At 43.6% G+C, this 17,889-nt stretch overlaps 1 protein-coding gene across 1 annotated transcript; it reads right to left on the bottom strand.

Moving 5' to 3' along the window:
* Positions 1 to 1,469: 1,469 nt before the first annotated feature.
* Positions 1,470 to 7,245, bottom strand: LOC120712575 (protein Brevis radix-like 1). Its single transcript, XM_039998397.1, has 5 exons — positions 7,055 to 7,245; positions 6,263 to 6,684; positions 3,011 to 3,146; positions 2,470 to 2,909; positions 1,470 to 1,882 (listed from the first exon to the last, which is right to left on the bottom strand). The coding sequence occupies exons 1-5, from the start codon at positions 7,223 to 7,225 to the stop codon at positions 1,804 to 1,806; spliced, it is 1,248 nt and encodes a 415-aa protein (XP_039854331.1). The 5' UTR covers positions 7,226 to 7,245; the 3' UTR covers positions 1,470 to 1,803.
* Between the last annotated feature and the right edge of the window lie 10,644 nt (positions 7,246 to 17,889).

Here is a 17,889-nt window from a genome sequence, read left to right as displayed (position 1 = left end):
TTGCTATACGTTATTGAATTAATTTGGTTGTGTTCATGTTAGTTGCTTATTTCTTGCCTAGATTTCTCTCTCCCCCATTTGTGAACCCGTTCAGGGTTCAAAACTCCGGTGATTGCGACTGTTCTGGATGAAAGAATTTTTAGCTTACAAATACAGCTGTACATAAAAAACATGAAACCTTTTCCAAATTTCGAGCTGAAATTTTAGCGTGATTCGGTGATTTAGCTGGTGAAAAGGGGGAAGAAACTCAAATCGAAATGCCAATCCCCGATGCTGTTTCAGCAGGTTACTTTCGTATCGTTTCAGTTTATCTAGAAGTCCTGTTGAACTTTGGCAATGCGATTTTTGATGTTTGGCAATGGCTATTGGAATCCGAATTATCTTTGAGAACATACTTCTACTTTGCTGAATGGAAAGGACGGGAAGAATACTACAACTTTCTCCACGTCATTCCTGGGAACAGTAAATGAAATCATTCGGTCAGAATTGTTGTTTCCTGGCGCATGACACACTGACAAAGAGATGGAATCGCCTCTGGGTTAGTATGATTAATCTGCCCAAAACGATTCTCCTACAACCCCTGATTGGGACGGGCACATTGGCTTCTGCCTTTCTGGGATCATCGGTCTTTCCAATTCTGTTATAGCAAGGTAGGCAGGTAGCACGCAAATTCAAAATCATTGGCTTCAGGTTTTGCTTTTCTAGTTTTGAAATCTGTAGATGTTTCCTTTTGAAAAAAAAACATATATTCTTCAATGTTTTTTTTTTTAAAATGCATTCTTTCTGTTTTTAGTTGCTGCCCACCCTGATATGTCATAGGCTTCCCGCACTGTGCGGGTCTGGGGAAGGGTTGTTTTTAAGCCCCAAGCCTTACCCACACAAATGTGCAGACGCCCGGGTTCGAGCCCCAGCCTCTGCACATTTGTGTGGGTAAGGCTTGGGGCTTAAAAACAACCCTTCCCCAGACCCCGCACAGTGCGGGAAGCCTACGGCACTGGGTACACCTTTTTTTTTATTCTTTCTGTTTTTAATGTGCTCACAGTACTCTGAATCTGATAACTAAAATACCAGCGAATATCAATCATCATTTTCTTTGAAGGATTTGCAAAACATGTCACGTGAAATAAAGAGAAATGTATTTGCCCATGCAGTTCATATTTTAGTTGCTGCCCACCCTGATATGCATATGCTTGAAGCTTCTTTTCTTGATGCATGAAAATGACTTCACAAGTGGATAGTCAAAAATAACCCTCATTAGAACTAGCATTTTGACATCTAACTTACCACATAATCAGTAAATATGAAGCCACCAATTTAACATCATGACAGCTCATATTCATCAGAGCAAAGCAAAATATGCAACGCTTGGAATCTGGTATAGTTTGGCTCTTGCACCTTCAACAGTAAGACAAAGACAAACACTAAAGAATTTCCCCCCATTAAAAAAGGAAAAGGGAGAATCTGCAACATTACTAATGGTATGAACACCTTTTGCTTTCCAAACCAGCAACTTATGGCTGATAAAAAAGTACAAAATCTTGATTTTTTTTCACAGAAACCACCTATCCAAACTTGCAACAATGCAGCAAAATGAAAACATGTATCACACAAGCATAGCGAATGTTAGACAGAGAAAAGCAAGTCCGAAAGCTCACTGCCACACATGCAAGCAGTTCTGACTCCCAGGGTCATTGTTGCCAAAGCAAGTAGCAAACCTGATGACACGATGTTAGGGTCCGATGTACAGAAATTGCTTCAAAGATGATGGAAATAGCAATTGGTAAATGTAATTGACATTTCTTCTCAAAGATATTGATCATGTATTCTGGCCCTGTTCTCTTCCCACCATAACCTGGCATGCATCTCACTGAATCTCTCTCGGCTGCACAAAGAATGGACATAACAAGTAAGTTTTCGAACAACACAATGAGGGTTCTTGATTTAAAATTGACCAGCATTTTCTTACTCTAGTCTATTTTCTGTAAAAGGGAAGAGCACTGCACACATTTGTGACATGTGCGTACCCAGTGCCGTAGGCTTCCCGCACTGTGCGGGGTCTGGGGAAGGGTTGTTTTTAAGCCACAAGTCTTACCCACACAAATATGCAGAGGCTGGGGCTCGAACCCGGGACCTTCCGGTTACAGACGGTAGGCTCTACCGCTGCACCAGGCCCGCCCTTCACATTTGTGACATGTAAGTATAAATATTATGTGGTTGTGATATGTAGTTACTATTTCATTCTGGATAAGATGAAAGCTTGTCCGGTGGAACCTGGTAAATAAGGCATACTTAAATCTCACCATATAAAGTATCATTGGTACCAATTTAGTTCACTAATTGAGTATCCGTATCTTTTCAATTTCCAGGCCTGGAATGACCATATAGCACTTGCACGGAGAAAAACAATCCTATTCAACCACTATGATAATCCTATCCAAAAACCACGATCATAAGTAGAAAACAGCAAACCTGAATCGGACGCGCCGGAGTTCTCTGATGCCACCAGGCAAAGCCCGAATAGTAATATACACACCAGGCTCATCCTCTTCCACCCATTCCCTCTCTTGGTCACTTGCGTTGCTAACAGAGGCTGAAAGTTCACCTGATTGATCCACCTCTTCAGGAGATGAGCTTGTCCTCACTGATGCATCCACAGATGAAGTTTCTGTCTTTGCTCCACTAATGCTTGACAACTTAGGTGTTGATGCCAGTCCAACCGAATCGTAGCACTGGTGTCCAAGGTAGCGGTCATGGCGGTAACCATTGCCAAGATGATTGGTTTTGTGCTCAAGAGAATCTGAAGATGAATATCCTATTGCTCCACTGCCCTTTAGTGGTTTGTGCAAAGTATGCGGTAGGTGCCCCTTGCAATGTGGAGCTGTCTCTGGGTTATCCTCCTCTTTGGAGTTCTGCATGAGGTGCAAGCCATGTCACCAGCAGGCAGATAAGATAAGAATGCATGTTGCATAAAGTTGAAACATCCTGAAAGGTGATTCGAAGGGTGTTTTACCTCATGGTCAGACCTTGGAGTGCTAGGGAGAGGAGCAGCTTGACTGTTAAACTTCTGCACATTGTAAAGCTCCATGACTTTCTCATAATTTTCAGTCCACCATCTTTGTGCTCGCCATTTGGTGAACATTTCACGGCTTTTATGAATTAGTTCATGCATGAAGGAGCACAACAGACACTGGTAAGTTGATATTATCAAATAAATTATTATACAGAAAACACTTAGTGTTGTCATCAGAAACAAAGGGGCAAAAAAGGTAAGCTACGATAGTAAATAGAGAAGAAGTTACTATGCAGCTTAGTGTTTTCATTAGAAACAAGAAGCAAGCACAGTAAACTACAATACTAAATAGAGAAGAGGAAGGACCATACTGGACCAATAGAACATAGACTTGCCCGTCTTTCCTTTCTAGTTCCAACGCCATAAAATTTATGCTATGTAATTCCTCTTCAGTTACGCAACATATTTTTGGGCTGGCATGCTCATATACCCATCCATTCCTACAAATTATATAATCTAGAAAATACTGAAAACTAGCTGACTAGCCCGTCCCACTTACAATTGGAAACACCCCGCATGGGTAATCACATTAGACTTGCACTAGAAATTAGGAGTGCTTAATTTATTACTATGAGTTAGAGCTTCATGTCGGCAAATAGGTGTCGAAACTATCAATGGATTTTTGGTGCACGAGTTCTGCTGAACGACACATGTGACACAGGAATGATTGTTCCCGCAAATGTCTTGTGTACAAACAACTCAGCAACCCTCAGTAAACCTCTTGATAGTGGTGCTTTTAAAATTGATGTGGGTGTAGTTGTGGAACTGAGAATAAATGGTGTGATAACGAAGACGAGGTGTTTTAAATATCCACCACAGGTAATAGTCACTTGCCAGTGAAATACACATCTGTACATTGCTAGCAGTATGAATGCATAGGCCCCAAAATTAAGAGTTCAAAATCTAAGCCACAATCAGGAAGAGATACATAAGCTCTATGAAGTAAATTTAATCATGTTTAGTGCATTTAAATACATCAGAGCAATCTAAGATTGATGCAACGACGGCACCCCGAGTCAAATTCCAAAAGACACCTTGCCTAGATTTTTTTTAGAGGACCTTCTTGCCTAGATTTAGAACCTTGAAAATAAGCTACAAGTGCGCCCTAAAGATATTAAAATTCAGTTTGACCTCTCCCAGCAGCATAGCAATCTCTTATTCATGCCATCATCTGTCATGGGCAGCCAGCTGGGTTTTATAGGCCGGATCGGCAGTGTAGTAGGCCAGATCCATTAGGGTTAGGTTTAGAGATAAGAATTGGGTATCTTGCTTAGGTGCAAGGCCAGCTGACTGCCCATGACATCATCCCAGATGACATTACTGATGCAAGCAATCAAAGAAGCATGCCATGAGGAACTCCTTCATAACATTTTCAATACTGAAATACATTCCAATCCTGAAAATGACATTTTGACCATTTTAAAAAGTCAGAATAGAGTAAATTCGTAATAAATTTCACGAAGCATCTTTTTCCTTGATAGTGCATACATCAAGTTTCTAAGAGTCATTTATAAGATCTACATAGAAAGGAAGCACTACTCAAATAAAATAGCAAAAGAAGTGCAGCCAATCCAATGATCCAGGTTGGCTGGCTCCCCACGTAAGTACTTGAGTTGGGGTCGGAGGGGACCAATTAGAATAATGACGTACTTAAGCAAGGCTACCCTTTCTTTATCATGAAAGGACAATGAAAGAATGCAACCACTTGGGAGTTTTTTGCCCTTTAATTTTGTTCCATTAAGATTACTCGATGCACAAGACACGCTACAATGGTGGTCCACTCCTATCTTAACCTAATAACCCAATCCTAGAGCAGGCAGAAGAAAAGGCAATACAACTACTGAAATGTATCACATGGATTCAGAAAAGCAGTAATGCGTGAGGTTGGTTACAGAGCTATTTTACCTAGTAGGGCTTCAAAGGTAATTAACATTTACTTAGTACTCTGATGAATAGTTTACGAGCATAAAAATATTGCAGCATGCAGGCAGATAGATCCAGATGCTGTCTCATTGCAGCATGTGAGTGATTGACTAGATGCTCCTTATAAGAATCATTCCCTCAGTCCAATGCAGTTCAAACGGCACAGTGTACTATTTTAAGGACAGAAATTTTGTTGGAAATCAACACATGATACTTTTGAGAGATAAGAGATCACATAACAACTTTTCATGTGCTTTCATCCCATTTGTTCAAGCCATATTGTACAGATACAATATTAACTGTTGACTAAATGCTGACTGAAAGCAGAATAGCTTAATGTTTCTTTTCTAAGTGTCATAACCGAGTAGAAATACTTTTCTTTGAAATAAAAAAATGCACATAAAAAATTTATATCTGACAAGAGATCTCTTGGAATTGCAGAACGCCTGCACCTCATGCACAGAAGTTGCAGATGTTGAGATTCTCTCATGGTTCACCCAAATTTAGAAATCTATTGTGCACTTCTCAAAAAATTCCTTCTAATTCTAATCCGTGTAATCATATTAGTACCTAAAGTGATCTAGGAGTATCTTCTAAGCATTGTAAGGGAAAGTTATGAACCAGAGTATTTGTGTTCAGCTTTTTGAAAGATAGATTTGCCTATATCCATTTTTTTATTTCGTTCTATCCTTAGCAAACAACGACAATCCCTTCTCTTTTTTTTTCAAATTCCAAACTTGTGGCGAAAGCAAAGGCGAAAAAGAAATAAAACAAAAAGGTTAAAAAGCAAGATAAAGCGTATATTTGTCTCATTTACCCAAGAAACTTTAACCATTGCTCAATCAAACATTCCCTGGAACCCCAAATTTCTCTAAAGAGATCAAAGTTTAAATCTTCCCGGGCTTAGCCGTTACAGCTTTTTTTTAGATTGGTAACTTTCTTGTTCACTTAGCTTCCTCTATTCCACAGGCCATGGAAACTTTCCTATGAAATACTCCTGAGTTCAACAAAAAGCATGTGGCAACAAAGGAAATGAACCAAGTAATTAAGTAAACTGTACAGATTTCCTTAAATAAACGAGGTAATGTGCATAAAGGTCTCAATTGCAGACCTGTGAGTTGGAAACCCCATACCGAAGAAAAAGTTAAAATAATAATATGAACCAAAAATAACGCAAAAGGCATCTTGAATTCATGTATTTGTAGCAATGATCAACCAGGTCGTTCTACCATGAAGCAAACCATGGCACAGATGGGCGCAGGACCTCACCTGAATCGGATGCGCTTCAGGTCGTTGCCGCCCTGCGGTAGAGCGAGGAAGGTGATGAGCACCCCGGGCTCCACCTGGGCGACCCACTCCTTCGCATCGTCCTCCTCGCTGCCGCCCGCCGCCATCTCCTCTCCGTCCTCCCCGTCCTCGTCCCCGGCCAGGAAGTCGGTGCGCGCGCTGACCGACGGCGTGACGTCACCGTTGGACATCGCGCCTCCGCTTCGCAGCCTCGGCGTCGACGCCGCAGAGCTGCCGGCGCGCCCGTACGCGTAGTGGAAGCGGTCGGACGCGGAGGCCACCTCGGAGTCCGCGTAGGCGCCGTACGGGTGGTGGTGCCGCCGCGACGCCGCCGCCGGGGACGAGCCGGCGCACGGCTTGCAGTACCGGTACGCGCCCGACGCCTTCAGCGCCATGTCCTTGATCTGAAACCCAAGAGAAATCTTCCCGTCAACCGTGTTGCCCACCTCACATTTCGCCGCGAACTTTGTGCAAACAATTTGAACAAGCTTCGAGATTTCGGAGAAATTGAGCCACCCAATGACCTCAAACCCCCAGAGTATGCCGGATTCGTACCGGTTTCGGCTTCTCCCAGGCCAAGGGAAGGTACATTTCATCAGATAAACAGAAAAGAAGCAACTTTTACCACTCAATCTCAACCAACATCGACTGAAACCCTGGTCTGAGGCACCAAGAACAACCCTCGGATTTCGATTTTCGCCACCCAAGGGGGCCATTTCAAGAACTCCAACACAACCCAAGCACAGGGGGAGGGATGCTTCGCACTCAACTCACCTGGGCGGTGAGCGACTTGATGGCGTGCCTCGCGCTGGGCGTCCCCGCCGGTTCACCCCCGCCCCCGGCGAAGGCGTTGTCTTCCTCGTCGTCCTCCCCCTCCTCCGGCTCGCGCAGCGGCGGCGCGCCGCCGGGGAGCTGGTGCCTGGAGCACGCGATGCACGTGAGCATCGCCCTCGGATCCCGCGACGATGTGTGGGAACGAAGGGAGAGGACGAGAGGCGGGGAGCGGCGGGTTTATAACAGAACGGGGAGCCCGCGCGTGCTCCTCCCGCGATAGGACCCGAGCTTCCCGAGCGGAAGGGGCGCGCTAATGGCGGATTGGGGTTCGGCGCCAGACGACGGTCCCTTGCACTCTCGCCGTGCGGGGTTATTTCAGTCCACCTTTACCCCCGGGGTTCAGTTGCGCCGCCAGGCCGCAACTGTTCACACTTCACAGAGATGGTCGGACTCGGATCGAGTGGATGGATTTTGCTGGTTCGGTTTCTGAAAGTTGAACTGCATCGCATCAAATTCTGGCGTAAATTCTCCTTTTCTAGATGGATGGTGGACGTATGACGTATCGTGATGTTTAGCGGCAAACAATTTTCCAAATTTTATACTGTGTGGTACGCCAGGTTCTTTGGTTCTGGGCACAATGTGCGGCCCAAACTGTTCGAGACACTGAGCTCGCCTGCTTCGTCCGTGGCGACCTTTGCCGCCCCCCTCCCCACGCGAAAGCATTCTCCAAAAAAAAATAGTCAGCTAGCTTATAAGTAGACTACATCAATTTTTTGTTCATATGGAAGAGAGGGAAAAAAAGCATTTAGGAGATACTCTCTCCGTCCCAAAATACTAGTCATCCTAAGATTTAAAATTTATCCAAAAAATAAGTCACTCTACTCTATTTAAAAAGTGCACGTGGATACAAGAATCAATTAGTGCCAAATATGAATAATATATAGGGGTAAATGTGGTCATTTTACCTTCTAGTTAATTTGTCTTAGAATTCTTAGGATGACTTGTTTTATTGGACGGATGGAGTAAGTCTCATGCACACATTCCTAAATTAGTGAGGTCTATCTAAATGTATGAGCTAGTGTTTGACTCCAAATGTTGGAGAACATCTCTAATCTTTGGTTCACAAGGCGTGATTGGTTGTGCTCAATAGTTAATACATTGCTAAACCGTGGCTAAGGGCCCGTTTGGTTTAGAAGGACTAAACTTTAGTCTCGGTCACATCAAAAGAATCTTGATATTTAGGAGTATTAAATAAAATTTAATTATGAAACTTTTTTCACTGATAGGTGCTAATTCGCGAGATGAATCTAATGAGCCTAATTAATTCATGATTTGCTCCAGTGATGTTACAATAACCATTTGCTAATTATGGATTAACTACATTCGTTAAATTCGTCTCGCAATTTAGCCCCAAGGTTCTGCAATTAGTTTTATAATAAAACTTTATTTAATACTTTTAAACAGTAAGATTTTTTTTGATGTGATAAGGATTAAAGTTTAGTTCCTAGATCCAAATACCACCTAATCTGTAGGTGACAGTTAACGTGCCGTGTTCTCTAGCTGGAGTATTACTGTAGAGAGGACAAACTGAATATTTCACCTGTTCACAGAGAAGCGTGCAGCTGGCGTTGGAGCACATCAGGTACGACGGAAAGAGAACTGTCATACGACCAATACAAACTACTAGCGCCTTTGCAAATGATAATTGGTCATATATATTCCCATGGTTTTTATGTACGGCCAGAATGCGAACCCTTGAGTCGTCCTCACCATTGCAAGCAACAAACGCATACCAGACCGGGGGGCGCGTTTATTTCCCCATCCAAAAATTTTTGGATGTCAAATCAGCACTTTGACCGGATGTCGGGAGGACTTTTCGGACACTAATTAAAAAACTAATTTCAGAACTCACTTGGAAACCACGAGACGAATCTTTTGAGGCCTTTGACCGCGTCATTAGCACATGTGGGTTACTGTAGCACTTATGGCTAATCATGCACTAATTAGGCTTAAAAGATTCGTCTCGTCATGTACATCGAAACTGTGTAATTAGTTTTGTTATTTAATTACATTTAGTGCTTCATACATGTGTTTAAAGGGGAGGTGAAAATTTTTGGGTGAAAATTTTTGGGAACTAAACGGTCCCCGGATCAGGAAGTGCCAACTGCTCAAGGAGGAAGGTTGCAAAGTCGCCAAAAGGAACCAACAGCTTGCCAGGAGTAGTGCCAGCGCAAAGTACATTTGAAACTTGAGACGAGACGACGCAAGTGGCGCGTAACCTAACGGCTTACTGAAAGTCAGAACCTCGTCAGAAAGACTTGGTACAGGCCTTGAATTCATTGAATCGATCGAGCAGCCGACAGGTAGCGTTGCGCGAGCGATTCCTCCCTTCCCTTGATGCAGGCGCCGCTTGCACGAACGGCCCTGTCCTGCCCGCGCGTACGCCGCCCTTGTTTAAGGCGTCGAGACCCGTGCGGAGGAAAAACAATGGGGAGCTCGCTCTCATCAGCTCGGCGTCGCCTCACATGGCGTCCAGCTCCCGACGACCTGCAACGGAAAGCGCGCAGGTGAACGAACGACGACGACGACGAGCCCGTGTCCCCATCCGATGCTGCTGCAGGTTCAGTGAGGGTACGGATTTGGGATTTGATTGGCCTGACAGGCTTTGATGTGGTTTCTTGTTGCCTAACAGGAGTGTGATGCGTGTGCAAGTACGGTACCAACTCTTGGAGGTGTTCTCGCTTTTTTTTTCTGTGGGTGGCCTGGAAACGATGGCGGTATGATCTTTGAAGAAGATCATGCGAGGCGGCTTCTACGTATCGTTTAGATTTGTGCTACCATTATGAGGAACTTTGTACTCATATTTTTCCTTTTGTTTTCTGCTGATACCCGATAGCAGCTTTTTACTGCCAACATGGGCTATATCATGTCGAAGTAGATGTGGGCCGGATTCAGTTGATATCTGATAAGTTTTCCCTAAACAAAATGGGCTGGAAGTAGGGAGAGCCCATCCTACATCGACAAAAGGCACCAATCTTATGCATCTTTTGGAGGATTTTTTTCTTCGCCGCCTTCTAGTGTTTGAGATTCGTGCAACCATGTACAATCGTTGGATCGACACACTCAAACTCTAACCCTCATCCTCTCTCACCTGCACCTTCCTCCCATACCTGCGCCGCTGCCTCAACACTGGCTCGCGCCGCATCGCCGCTGCCTCCCCTTCTCGTGCAGCCGCCGTGGCTGCCCACTGTGCCGTACCGCCTCCGGCCCTCGCCCGTGCAGCCGCAGTCAACCGCGCGCTGCCGCCTCTCCCACGGCCCGCGCCCCGCAACATTGCCGCGCGCCCGTGCCGGCCCTGTGCACCACCACCCGCGCCCTCCCCCGCGCCTCTGGCATCGGGGAAGGTGGAAAAAATGTTGAGGCTGAATATTTTCAAAATATTGGTTCAACATTTTTGAAATGTTGGTTCAATATTTTCGAAAATGCCAGTTCAATATTTTTGAAATATTGAATAGACGATGAGCTGGGTCTTGGGGGCCTTATAAGTGAGTTTTTTAACCACCATTCACAAAAGGAAAAAGTTCAATTTACTCCCTTCAACTATAGCCAAAGTCTGGATAACCCCCTAAACTATAACTTGTTCAATTTACCCCATAAACTATGTCATTTAGTTTATTTTACCCCATAACATAATTTATCTTTTTTGTTTCTCCATACACAAGTTGAATTTTAATTTCAGATTTTGCAGAGTAGTAGTGGACGTCACAATGCATATTTAGAATTTTTTTATAATTTTCCCCATTAGTTTTCATATAATTTTAAACTCCAATAATTAATTTATTATTAAATATTCTAATATATTAAAATATTGATAAAAAGTTATGATTTATTTTTCTAACATGTGTTATGGTGTGTACTATTATGTTGTAAAATTTCAATTTAAAGCTCCACCTATTCGTGAAGAAATGAAAAAGACAAATTACATTATGGGGTAATTTGAATCAAATGATATAGTTTGGTGGTAAAATGAATCAGACAATAGTTTAGGGGGTTATCTAGACTTTAGTTATAGTTATGGGGAGTAATTTAGACTTTTTACTTCACAAAATATATAAGAGACCTCGGTATTTCATTTACCTTCCATCTTCTGGGAACCTGGATGCCGTCCAACCCATCCTGCGGTGGAGATTAAAAGCAGGCAACTGCAGGAACACTTGACGCAAACGTGATGGTCGGGAGCCACCGGCGACGGCGACGTACGGCTGTCAGAGCTGTCCGGTGAACCGCATCGTCGGAAAACCACAATTTCCATGGGCTTCACCATAGATGTTGTTCGTTCGCAACTTCGGCGATCCCTAGATTTCCACCGAGCTATGTTCGTTCGACCACCTCCCCGAGGGCTCGTTCTCGCACGCCGACGGCTGGGTCGCGCTGCTCGCCGGCAAGGGGGTCCAGGCCCGCAAGATCCACTTCAGCAAGGCGAGGGTTGTCGAACCCCCGTACATAGGCGCGTCCATCTTCTCCTCACATGGGTTGTTTGATTATTCTAGTGATGCTCACTTAACATTCTAATATAGTGGTAAGGTCGGTCTCAATGGGAATGGGAGTGTCATAATATTAATTTGCTGACATGACAGAGTTATTACGAAGAGAGATAGTGGCGAGTGTCATAAAATGTGAGAAGAATGTCATCACCATGACACTCCTCCGGCTCGATTACCTAGTTCATAATCTTGGTAACTGTGCCGATAATACTTCTACTGAGACTGAGACTGACCTAAGACCTTATTAACATGTCTTATTTGGTTTACCCTATCACACCTAGAGTTAGAAGGGAATCTTGCATGCATGGAGTACTAAACGAAGTTTATTTTCAAAATTTTTTCACAGATGAATGCAACTTTGCGTGACGAATCTAATGAGTCTAATTAATTCATGATTTGCTACAGTAATACTACATTAACCATTCTCTAATTATGCGGTCAAAGACCTCATTAGATTCATCTCGCGAAGTAGGGCAGGGGTTGTGGAGTTAGTTTTGTAAACTATATTTATTTAATACTCCTAATTGATGGTCAAAATTTGTTGCAGTACCCTAGCGCTACTGAACCAAACAGGGTAATGTGATTCCAATGTCTAGCCTGTGCTGTTTGGGTCCCACGAGGCACAGCATCACATTTGAACATAAATCAAGGAAATCAATTATGTTTTCCTCACGTAACCCTAAAGTGCCTGAACTAATGGTTTCCTACACCCTTCCAACTCTATTTTGATCAGCCAAATTCACATCTTATTGGTCATACTATATGTGTTATGCAGTTGACCACTATTTTTTTAACTCATCCAGGAGGACCAGGCCTGTAGTCTATAAAATAGAGAACATGATAGCAGGGGCGGAGCCAGGATGGTGATTTTTTCATTGTTAGGGGCGCCAATCATATAAATTTATATAAAAATTTAATCAAAATTTAAATTTGTAGTGCAAATTTGAGAATCATAGGGGCCAGGCCCTGCCCACCCCCTGTCTCCGCCCCTGCATGATAGCAGCTGAGCCGCATCAACGAAGTGAAAGATATTTGATGCGTATGCCTTTACAGTGGCACATTTTATTGTTCTCTCTGCTATGTAATTATCTTGTAATGCTTATTGTAAACTCCATACCATATTATCTCCATGGATCCTTAGGGTGCGTTTGGCGGCGTGGGATGGAGCCGTCCCGTCCGGTGTTTAGTTCACGAGCGTAGGAATGATGCGATTCCTCAGAGCGAATATTGGCTCCAGATTCAAGATGAGCTCGTTTGGCAAAAAAGACCTGACAAGTTCGTTGTCATTTCACGTTGTCTCTTCTTGTCTCATGCTTCCTCCAGCGCCGTCCTTTTCTCCCCGCGATTCTCTACTCCCTGTGACGAGCTGAAGTAGGAGGGTGTGTCAGAACCGCCTAAATTATCCCGGTTCAAGTGCGTAAACCATCACCATAAAGGCAACATTAGCTTAAACACACTTCAAACGGAACAATTTTTGGTCTGTCGGGTAACGTCCCGATACAACCACCGATTCTCGGATCGAACAAGCATACCCCGCACGAAGGCGAGTCCAGTGATATTACAACCACAATTTTACAACACAGGCATATTAAAGATTACAAACCAGTTCAAAAGATTATTACAACACCAACTTAAGTAAAACAGTTATACAAAACATAAGTGTAGAATCAGAGTTTAAAACAGCGGAAGATAAAACACGACGGCTACAACACGTCGCAAAAAGGATACCAGGCTAGCCCAGACATGGTATCACTCGTCATAGTCATTGCCGGCCGAAGACGTATCCCACTCTACGGACCAGCCAGGAGGCAACGAGCAAGGATAGGTCAAGCTAGCGATCTGATCCTCAAAAGTCATACCTGAAAAAGGGTTTCAACAGCAAGGCTGAGTATTCTAATACTCAGCAAGACTTGACCGACAACGGGTATAAGAAGCCCACCTTAGCTAGACTATGCAAGGTTTTGTAAGGCTCTGGTTTTTCCTTTCCTGAAAAGCAATAAAGAGTAGGTCCTTACTTTCAAGTTTTAGCTTCAAGATTCTAGTTGATTAACCATTCTATGTAAGCATCTACTAACCAAACATGGTGAAACTTCTAAGCAAACATCAAGATTAATAAGAATATTGTTGCTCTTATTACTCTGTGTGGTAAAGAGATCAAGCAGTCTCATTTCATCGTGAGAGGCGGACGATTCTGAATCGAAATTCAACCTTGCAAGGGTAACCTAGCACACACGTCTGGAATACCGTCGGGTCATTCCCAAACAACCGTTGACCTTTCTTTCCGGCTTGTGGATAGGAACACTCTCCCCGACTACAGGGCTCCAAGGTCCACCCGTGCTCGGTCCACCCTTGTCCCTAGAAGTCGTGGTGTTGCGCAACATAAAATAAAACCTATCTCTAAGAGAGAGTGTCAGGTATATCCACTCCCCGGTCCAATCGGCTACTAGGCTTGCCGCGTACCATATTTACGGCATGTGACTAGTACTTTCAAAAACTTAACCAGCACTACCACACACCGCGACCTTAGCAAGTTCATCAACACAGACGGGGTATCACATAAGGTCATGATATCGAACACAGCCCCGTCCGTAGTCCTTATATTGATAACAGAAAGTAAACAGGAAATTCCTATAAAGCTCGCGAGTGACAGGCAATCACTCGACTTTTACCGGTCCTATAAGCTTAGCAATTATTCGAACTCAAGTCTAGTGTTCAATACATAGGTTCCTAAGATCATGCATCTAGAGTTTCAATTCAACTCCTATGAACTGTAAATGCACAAGTAAAATAATACAGTAAATGAAATTAATTTGAAGTATAGGTTATGTCCGGGGCTTGCCTTCTCGGTAGTTGCTAACTATTTCAGCGCTAGGCTCTTCCGAACTTTGGTTCGGGGCTTCAGTTAGCTCCGCAGTGTTCACTTGAGCTTCGAGATCACCTCCGTCAGACTCCGGAATCAACTCGTACGTCCCGTCTGACAAAGTAGTCGTATCTATATGTAATGCAAGAACAACATTATAAACAAACATGGGCAATCGTTTATAGAGTAGTTAAATAACAAATTTAACTACACAAGGCATCATGATCAACAGCACAAATGAAGTTGACTAACTTCATAAACAAGTGGGGGTGATTTCCTATACAATTAAGTCACGGTTTACAAATAAATCAACAACTCAGAGTACAAATAGAAATAAATTATACCAAAATTACACTAAACAGAACATGAACATACTAAGCTACCCTGCAAAAATCTTATGAAGACATGTAACCATTTAATCACAATAAATCATTTATGCAGGCAACACCTAGCACAAGCTTGAATTATACAGACTAAAATATAGCAAAGTAGAAGCTCAAAATTTAACAGGAGATCTACACAGGGATGATTTATCTACTGTGAATTTCTCACGATTTTATCTATACAGAAATAATTCTGAGAAAATAAACAAAACAGACATCAGTTTAGAAAGATTAAATTTTAGCTCCTGTTCTAGCCATTAACTAATGCTCAAACTTCCTGGACAAGTTAAGATATTCTAGATGAACACTCAGGAATATTTTCAGGATTTAACAAGAACAGAAACTATTTATCATGATTAAAGTCTACTAAACAAAGATTAAATCAAATAAATAGCTACACAAGAGAACTGATCATGAAATTTTTATAACAAAGCTAGTGTAACATGATTCAACTACCACAAAAATTTCAGAGCAATACAAGCTTTTAAGCATCAGATAAGAAAAAGATTAAAGAACAAGTATTTATATACCTATTAACACAAAACCATTTATACAGCAAAAGTTTGCAACTAAATCCTAACATATTATGGTTCTACTGCATAGAGCTCTTCAAGAGGATTCCAAAACATCAAGATTTGCTATTTTACAAATTTTCTACAAATTGATATTGAATTTCAAAGATCACAGCAAACTATTTCAAACAAGTCCTTAGAGCACTATTCCTCTGAGTCACTGACATCGCAGACAACCCCCTGAGCTTTCTCAAATTCAAAACCGAGGTCCTCGGGTCGGGTCAGAGGGGGAGGCGAGGTTTGACCGGCGGTTTCCCGGCGAGGGGCTCACCGGCGGCGAGGGTGGAGGGGTGCGTGAGCCTCACGGGTTCAAGGCGCACCTCTGGGTGCTTGGAATCGAGGCTAGGGCGGTCGGAGAGGGGGTGTCGACGGCGAGCGGCGGCTTGCGGGCTCGGAGCACGGCGGCGGGGGGTGGCTCCGGTGGTGTTCGGGTGAGGGGAAATGGCCTAGGAGCTGCGCGAGGTCGAGGCGGTGCTAATGGTGGGGGATGTAGGGGTGGAGCGGGTCTTGGTTGGCGGCTCCGCGGTGGGGTGGAGCTCGCCGGGGTTCAAGCGGGGCGGCGATGGTGTTCTGCAGCGTGGGAGCGAGGAGAGAGCAAAGGAGCGAGTGAAATCGAATCCTGGGGTTCTTGTAGTGCTCAGGCGCGCGAAAGATCGAGAGCTGGGCCTCTGGTTTGGGCTCTCCACGGCGGCGTCGCGGTGGCGGCCGCCGGGGAGGTTCTGGGCGCGGCGGGGGTGCGTGGCGAGGGGTGGGGGCTCCAGCGCGAGGCAACAGGAGGGGGAGGAGCTCGCCGGCGACGCGTGGGAGCCAGCGCACGGCGAAGTAATGGCCGGGAAAGCCGGGAAGGCGCTCCACGGCGGCGCTGTCGGTGGCCGGCGGCGAGAAGCAGAGCAGGGGGTTGAGGTGGAAGAAAAGGGTCGTTTTGCAATTACCAAAAGTTCCAGGGACCCCACTGTAAAACAGCGATAACTTTTAAACCAAAGCTCAAATAAAAAAGTGCCCAACATGAAAGTTGTTCAACTTTTCAAGATCTACAACTTTGATGTTGTGCAAAAATTTATTTGACCAAAGACTCAAGAGCTAAAATTAAAATCATTGAAGGGATTTTGAATTCTAGGAAATTTGTCTTTTTCAAAGCAAAATCACTTCAAATGTAGACTTACAAGCAAAATGACTACCATGCATTAAATGCACTGAAATTTTGCACAAACACCCTCCACTAAAACTATAATTACACAACCCATTCAACACAACTGCAAAAAGGACCTTGCATAGAATCATAATTACACATATAACCTTTCATAATTACAAAAAGATCCTTTTTACGCATTTCAAGCACAAGATGCATAGCAACAAACACAATTACTGTGCAGACACCTATTTAATTACTGTGTAAACACCCGGGGTGTTACAGCCTTCCCCCCTAACAGGAATCTCGTCCCGAGATTATAGTAAGAAAAGGGTGCAACGACTTGGTACCTGGACTGGTTCTAAGAAAGTTGGGAAAGTTTCTTTGGAGAAAATTTTCAGTTTCCCAAGTAGCTTCTTCTACTGTATGCTGATTCCACTGGATTTTGTACATTTTAACTTTCTCCCTTCTAGTACTTCTTTCTTTTGTGTCAAGAATCTTGATTGGATACTCCGTATAAGATAGATCGGATTCAATCTCGATATCCTGTGGTTCAAGGATTTCAGTAGGTACCCTGGTGCACTTCCGAAGTTGTGATACATGGAAGACATCATGAACGGCGGCCAACTGAGAGGGAAGACGAAGTCGGTAGGCAACGGGTCCACAAGTTTCGATAATTTCAAATGGTCCGATGTATCGGGGTGCTAATTTCCCTTTTAAGCCAAAGCGTTGAACACCTTTAGTAGGAGATACTCGCAAATATACAAAGTCTCCTACCTCGAATTGTAAAGGATCTCTCCTTTTGTCTGCATAACTTTTCTGTCTTGATTGAGCTGCTTTAAGATTAACCTGGATAATTCTGACTTGCTCCTCTGCCTCCGAAACTAAATCTGGCCCAAAAATTTTGCGTTCTCCAGCTTGTGACCAATTCAAAGGAGTTCGACACCTTCGACCGTATAATGCTTCAAATGGTGCCATTTGCAAGCTGGATTGATAGCTATTATTGTATGAAAACTCTGCCAGTGCTAGGCATTTAACCCAATTCTTGCCATATTGAATAACACATGCCCTCAACATGTCTTCAAGGATTTGATTGATTCGTTTAGTTTGCCCATCTGTTTGTGGATGATAAGCTGAACTACGAATCAATTTTGTTCCAAGGGATTCCTGCATTTGCTCCCAGAAACGTGCTATAAACTGAGGCCCGCGATCAGAAATAATCGTCTTTGGAATTCCATGTAAACGAACAATCTGATCGAGATAAATCTCTGCGTACCTCTTGGCAGGATAAGTGGTGTGTACAGGAATAAAATGAGCGGTCTTGGTGAGTCTATCAACGATTACCCA

The sequence above is a fragment of the Panicum virgatum genome, chromosome 6K, assembly GCF_016808335.1.
Source record: "Panicum virgatum strain AP13 chromosome 6K, P.virgatum_v5, whole genome shotgun sequence".
NCBI classification, from domain to species: Eukaryota; Viridiplantae; Streptophyta; class Magnoliopsida; order Poales; family Poaceae; genus Panicum; species Panicum virgatum.
This window is presented reverse-complemented; position numbering and strand designations above follow the sequence as displayed.